This window comes from Penaeus monodon, chromosome 36, assembly GCF_015228065.2.
Source record: "Penaeus monodon isolate SGIC_2016 chromosome 36, NSTDA_Pmon_1, whole genome shotgun sequence".
NCBI lineage: Eukaryota > Metazoa > Arthropoda > Malacostraca > Decapoda > Penaeidae > Penaeus > Penaeus monodon.
Genome location: NC_051421.1, coordinates 15,236,490 through 15,243,989, shown reverse-complemented (window position 1 = coordinate 15,243,989; position 7,500 = coordinate 15,236,490). Strand labels below are relative to the sequence as shown.

Sequence of the window (7,500 nt, the reverse complement as noted above, 5' to 3'; positions counted from 1 at the left end):
TGTTTTAGGATTCTGTTTATATATATATTTTTATGTAAGATTGTTTTTATAATTATGTTAAATGTTAATTCAAAAAAGAACATTTTCTATATCATATATAGACCATGATTTCTTTCAGAAAATTTTATATGTAAAAAGATTACTATTTTTGCACTAAAACAGGGAATCATAGACAACTATACTATCCTCATCAATTTGTATAGCGTGGAAAGTAAATAAAATTTCAAAGTTAGTCACACTTTTTATGAAACCATTTTATCAAAATTATCCTTAAATCTGAAGAAATACAGGAATAACAGAACACTGTCAAATGATATCACAAGAATATTAACTGCTTTATTTATTATTATTCATAACACTTGTGTATGATGCATACACATTACAATAAGTGGACAAAGTTTTCAAAACAATTGCAGTTAATTCATAGAACACCAATAGTGAAAGATAAAAATTGTAATAATTACTTATGAAACTTCATTGATTCCTCAATTAAATTTTCAAAATCCCTTACCTACAGTTTTCATACAAAAATTCATATTTGTACAAGAGGAAGCTTTGGACTTAAAGAAAGATAAATATCTAAATATCTTTTCAAACACTTGAATTTACAATTCTTCAACTGAAAAGGCTATTTTCAACGTGGCTAACAATTATCTGCGCCCTCTGCCTCTGCCCCTGCCCCTGCCTCCCCTGCCGCCACGACCTCTGCCGCCACCACGGCCTCGCCCTCTGCCACGTCCTCGCCCACTATCCATCATGGCTCTGTGCTTTTCAACAAGTGGAGTCAGGGTGCTGCTGCAGAAGATGCACCCTGTAGCTGTCAGCTGGCCATCTCTCAGTTTAGTTGAACCCTTTGGAGAAAACATATTATATTCAGGTCTTCTAATACACTCTATGTTTAGTGTCTTTCATTATCAGCTATTGCAAAACTTTATTAATTACAAGAGTTTCTAAAAAATTGTAAATTTTAATAGTCATCCTTACCTCTTTGTAGTCCACTGTAACAATCTGTGAGCCACAGTCTTCACAAGTGTCGCTGAGAACCTGCACCTTACTGGCCTTTTGGAAGATGTTAATGATAACATCACATCTGCAAAATTGAAATATATACAAATCTTGTGCAGGGATTTACAATGAAAATAACACAATTTTCTGTATAGATATATGCAGAAAGAAGACCTGAATCTATATGACAAGCATAATGTATAAATAAGCTTATGAGAAAATCCTAAAATTTTCTTAACATCAGAGTATATAAAACCTTACTATTTCTGTAACACATTTTACATTGACTAAAAACATTATTTCCATACATATCTTAACCTGAAGAAAAAAGTACATGAATAAATATGTAAAGCATCCCTGCCACACTTACTTATTACAAGCTAGTTTCCACTTTGGCCCTGAAGCTGCATCCATCACAAGAATTCCTGTGGGGCATTCCATACACAGAGATACACCAGCATTATCACGGCTGTATTCACAGGTCGGGTGAGAACACAAGTTACAACCATTTGCCTTTGCCATATCTCTGGAAAATAATTATGAAATAAAAACATAACATATATAAATTCTTCATTCCATCTGGTTAAATTATATTTCATTGCAGTATATAAGCAATTCAGTGATTATCTGAATAAGAAAAAAATTGTCCATTAAATTCCATGTGTTACATAAACACTATTCATATAATTTCAAAACTCCCAAAACAAAACAGCATGTAAAATCCATGATCAAAAAAGATATGCATTTTAGTTACAATGTCATAGTTTCACCACACAATGACAGAGAATTATCTTAACATTGCCAGTCTATCAGCATCAATGGTTAAAATCTACAGATACAATATTTTCTACCATTGTATAACCACCTATAGCTATAGCAGCATATTAAAAGTATATATTATTCAAGACTTCTCAAACTACTATTCAAAATATTACAATGCCACAGCTACAAAACTCTTCACTGTTGCATTCACCAAAAAAACATAATTGAGAGTACCATGTTAAGAAGTTGATTCACCAAAATCCAATTGAGAGTACCATGTTAAGAAGTTGATTCACCAAAATCCAATTGAGAGTACCATGTTAAGAAGTTGATTCACCAAAATCTAATTACCATAAATTCATTGTCAAAAGAACAAAAACTAAAAACCATATCAACAATAGGTGACTGACACCATGACACAAGAACTAATCCAAAAAGAACTCACGGGAAAGGAGGATTGTTGTAGCAGTAAGGGCAGAACGTAAAGCTTTTCCCCTTGGCTCCCCCTGACCACATCAACAGCTGGTAGTCATCCAGGGGACATCTGTTCTCGTGAAATTCCCTTATGATCCCATTCTGGGGCACAGCAAAGGTCTCATCACAGTTTACACAGTGGAGTCGGATGGGCTTTGTTTCAACCAGTTTGATGTAGCGGCGACATTTCCCACATCTGTAAGTCATAATGATTTTTAATATTATTCTTTTCATTTACAGTTCTTCTAGCCAGATATATTATGTTCATAAAGTCAAATTACAAACATTTACATTCAAAATCTATCAATTCTTATAAGTCCTAACTTGCCTTAAATCAGTACATCTGACAACCTATATTAAAATTTACTTACATCCTATATTATATTTACTTGCAATTTATACTTATTATAAGAAAGATGACTAATGCTCTAGTGGAGACGGGTGATTTGGACCTATTTTTAAAAATAACTTTGCTCTAGTTCATACATTTATTGACCAAAACCAGAATATTGCTACAAATACATTGGTAGGTTATTACCTACATGGCACACAAAAACAAGAAAAATATGTATATGTATGTATGTATATGTATATGTATGTATGTATATGTATATGTATGTATATGTATATGTATGTATATATGTATGTATGTATATATGTATGTATGTATGTATGTATATATGTATATATGTATGTATATATATATATATTTATATATATATATAATATATATATATGTATCACACACACACACACACACACACCACACACACAACACACACACACACACACACACACACACACACAATATATATATATATATATTGGGTGTGTGTGTGTGTGTGTGTGTGTGTGTGTTTTTGGTGTGTGGTGTGTGTGTGGGTGTGGGGTGTGTGGTTGTGGTGGGTGTGTGGGTTTTTAAATGTATTTGACATATGCATATATTTATATATATAATTTTAAATATATATATAATATATATAATATATATATAAATATACAATTTCTATGTTATTAACTATATGTAGAACATTACAATCAAATTATAATATTCTTATTCTACTAACTATATAAATATACTATAAATATATATATGGCTATAATAACCCTTTTTAAATTTATATAATATATTATATATATATATATAAAATATATATATATATTCTTCAACTGCTACAATGCATTATTTTCATTTCTCAATTTATTGCAATCAATTTTTGTCCAATAAAATAAAAAAAATAAAAAGAGCATTACTTATGCCGCACACTGAATGTATGTATAAATGTATAAATGAATGAATGAATGTGTGTGTGTATATAATATATATATTATTTATATATAATTTTTATATATATTATTTTAATGTTTTTATGTTATGTATATGTGTATTGTATTAGGTGAATGAAATATGTAATATGTACATATTTATATTATTTTTGTAAAATGTTATATGTAATATAAACATATTAATAATATATGTAACTTATATATATAATATATTATATATATTATATGTATATACAAGAAATTACAACATAAAAAAAAAAAACACTAAAAAACCCAGTAATGTTTAGAGAAAGATGAAAAAGAAAACCGCCACAATAAGAAATGAAATCATAACATTTTGAACTCTTCAGAAGTTCCTCTTCAGATGAATAATTAATTGAAATGGATACATGAAGAGTATGTATACATATACATATATATTTAATATATACATATACATATATATACATATATAATTTAAAAATACATATACATAATAAATATTTCATATAAATTATATTATAAAATACATATTTTCATAATATAATATATATACATTATATACATAACATATTTTTAAAAAATATATAAAAGACATATACATATATTACATATATATAACTATCATATATTAAAAAATATATATATTTTTTTAATATATATATTTTTAATTTATTTTATATATATTTATTATATATATATAAAATTATTATTTTAATTATTTATAATATATATATATATATAAATAAAATTTTTTTATATAAATTTTTAAATATATAATAATTAAAATTATATTAATTAAATATTAATATATAAAAATTTTTTAAATTTATAATTTTTTATATTTTAAATTTATAATAATTTTATTTTTTATTATTTTATTTTTATAAAATTTTAATTATATATATATGATATTATATAAAAAAAATTTATATTTTTAAAATATTATATTTATATAATATAATATATATAAAAAAAAATTTTATTATATATAATATATATATTATATTTTTTTCAAAAATTTAATTTCTTTAAATATAAAATTATATATTTATATAATTTAAAATTTTTTTACATATTTTATAAAATTTAAATTTTTTAAAAATTTAATATAAAAATATATTTTATTATTATTTTTTAATTTTATATTTTAAAAATTTTTCTTTATTTTTTAATTATTATTTTTTATATATTATATATTTTATATTTTTAAAATTTTATTTATATTATTTTTTAATATTTTTTAAAAAAAAAAAAATTTTTTTTTTTAAAAATTTTATTTAAAATTTTTAAATTTATTTTTTTTTTTTATTTTATTATAATATTTAATTTTTTAAATATAAATAAATATTTTAAAATTTTAATATATATACTATATTATATAATAAATATTATACTTTTTTATATATTAATACTATATATATATATATAAAATTATATATTAATATTTTTAATATATTAAAATATATATTAATATTTTTTAAATATATTATATATAAAATTTAAAATTTATAATTTTTTATTTTTTTAAATAAAAATATATATATAATATTATTAATTTTAATTATTAATTATATTATATATTATTTTATTTAAAATTTATATATTAATAAAAAAAAATTTAATATAATATATAAAATATTTTTTAAATATTTTATATTTATATATAATATATCAATATAATTTTATTAAAATTTATTATTATATTAAAAATTTTTATTTTATTTATAATTTTATTTATAAAATTATATCTTTATATTTATTATTATATTTTATTATCCTATTTTATTAATTTTTTATTATTTTAATTTTTAAATATTATATTTTTATTATATATAAAAAAAATTTTTTTCCCCTTTTTTTAAAATTATATTTTTTTTTTTAAATTTTTTTATATATTATTTTTTATATTATATTAAAATTTAAATATTATATTTATTTTTTTTTTTTTAATTTTTCATTAAAATTTTATTTATTTTTTTTTTTTTTCCTTTTAAAAATTATATTTTCCTTTTAAAATTTTTTATTTTCTTTTTAATTTTCTTAAAAATTTCTTTTTTTATTTTTTCATTTTTTTTTTATTTTTTTTTTTTTTTTTCTTTTTTTTTTTTTACAAACCAAAAAACAAAAATTTTTTCTTATATTTTCTTTTATAATTTTTTTTATTTATAATTATTTTTTTTTCCCCTTTTTAATTTTTTTTTCCCCTTTATATTTATATTTAAAATTTTTCTTTTATTTTATTTTTTATTTTTTTTAAACTTTTTATTTTTTTATTTTTTTATTTAAAAAATTTTTTTAAAAATTTTTTAAAATTTAATTTTTTAAAATATATCTATTATTTTTATATTTTTTAAAAAAAAAATTTTTTTTTTTTTTTTTTTTTTTTTTTTTTTATTTTTTTAAATTTCTTTTTTTATTTTTAAAATTTTATTCCTTTTTTTTAAAAATTTTTTTTTTATTTTTATTCTTTTTTTTAATTTTTTTTTTTAAAATTTTATTATTTTTAAAAAATTTCCCTTTTTATTTATTTTTTTTTATTTTCTTTTATTTTTTTTTTTTTTTTTCCCCCCCTTTTTTTTTATTTTATTTTTTTTTTTTATATTTTTTTTTTCTTTTATTTTTTTTAAATTTATTTAAATTTTTTTTTTTTTTTTTTTTTATATTTTCCTTATTTTATATTTCCTTTTTTTTATTTCTTTTTAAATTATATTTTTTATTTTTTTTTTTTTCTTTTTTTTTTTCCTCTTCCCTTTTTATTATTTTTTTTTTACTTTTCCCCCCCCTTCTTTTTTTTTTTTTTTTTTTTTTTTTTTTTTTTTTTTTTTTTATTTTCTTTCTTTTTTTTTTTTTTTTTTTTTTTTTTTTTTTTTTCTTTTTTTATTTTTTTTTTTTTATTCTTTTTTTTTTTTTTTATTTTTTTTTCTTTTTTTCTTTTTTTTTTAAAAAAAAATTTTTTTTTTTTTTTTTTTTTTTTTTTTTCCCCCCCCCCCCCAAAAAAATTTTTTAAAAACCCCCCCCCCCCCCCCCCTTTTTATTTTTTTCCCTTTTTTCTTTCTTTTTTTTTTTTTTTTTTTAAAAAAAAACCCCCCCCCCCCCTTTTTTTTCCCCCTTTCCCCCCCCCCCCCCCCCCCCCCAAAACCCCAAAAAAAACCTTTTTCCCCCCCCAACCTTTTAAAATTTTTTGCCCCCTTTTTTGGGTTTAAAGTTTTTTCGCCTTTTTTCCCTTTTTTTCCTATTGTTCCCCCCTTTTCCCCTTTTCCTTTTTTTTTTTTGGGGTTTCCCCCCCCCCAAAATTCCTTTAAATTTTTTTCCAAAGGGGCTTTTCCCCCTTTTTTTAAAAGTGTGGTTAAAAAAAATTTTCAGAGGTTTTATTAAATCCTTTTTTTTAAAAAAAAATTTATTTTTTTTTTTTATATATATCATTTTATATCTATATTTTATATTTCTATATTTTTATATTATATCTATATATTTTTATATTATTATATATACTATATTATTTATATTATTTCTATATATCTATCTTATATATATTATATATCTATAATTTATATCATTATTATTATATATAATATATTTACTTTATTCATATTAATTTTAATTCATTATTTATATACTTCTTTATTTATCATACTATCATATTATATATATATATATATTTATATCATATTCTACATACATATTATATATATATATTATTATTATATATATATATCTATATATATATATATATATATATAATATATACGTGCGCACACACACACACGCACACACAAATATATATAAATATACAGTTCAGTCTCTCTCTCTCCCACCCACACCCACCACCCACACACACCACCCACACACACACACACACACACACACACAGAAATATATATAAATATACAGTTCAGTCCCTTGACTGATGTCGTAGGGTGTCAAGCTGGATCTTGCTGTCAAACATCTCCACTCTGTACCAATCTTTAGTTGTCATTAGCAAGGTGTTGT

At 20.8% G+C, this 7,500-nt stretch overlaps 2 protein-coding genes across 3 annotated transcripts in view; one reads left to right on the top strand and one right to left on the bottom strand.

Moving 5' to 3' along the window:
- The window catches only part of LOC119595781 (hypoxanthine-guanine phosphoribosyltransferase-like), a 15,184-nt gene extending 14,952 nt beyond the window's left edge, over positions 1 to 232 (top strand). For both annotated transcript variants that reach the window (XM_037944946.1, XM_037944947.1), the window contains exon 6: positions 1 to 232. This exon is cut by the window's left edge and continues 1,166 nt beyond it. The gene's annotated coding sequence lies outside the window, so the exon portion shown is untranslated.
- A 91-nt stretch (positions 233 to 323) lies between these two features.
- LOC119595780 (DNA topoisomerase 3-beta-1-like) overlaps positions 324 to 7,500 on the bottom strand; it is a 23,432-nt gene continuing 16,255 nt past the window's right edge. The window contains exons 13-16 of the mRNA XM_037944945.1: positions 2,213 to 2,437; positions 1,376 to 1,531; positions 985 to 1,090; positions 324 to 851 (exon numbers count right to left, since the gene is read on the bottom strand). Coding sequence (XP_037800873.1) covers positions 651 to 851; positions 985 to 1,090; positions 1,376 to 1,531; positions 2,213 to 2,437 — 688 coding nt within the window. The 3' untranslated portion in view covers positions 324 to 650. The remainder of the gene's footprint in view (positions 852 to 984; positions 1,091 to 1,375; positions 1,532 to 2,212; positions 2,438 to 7,500) is intronic.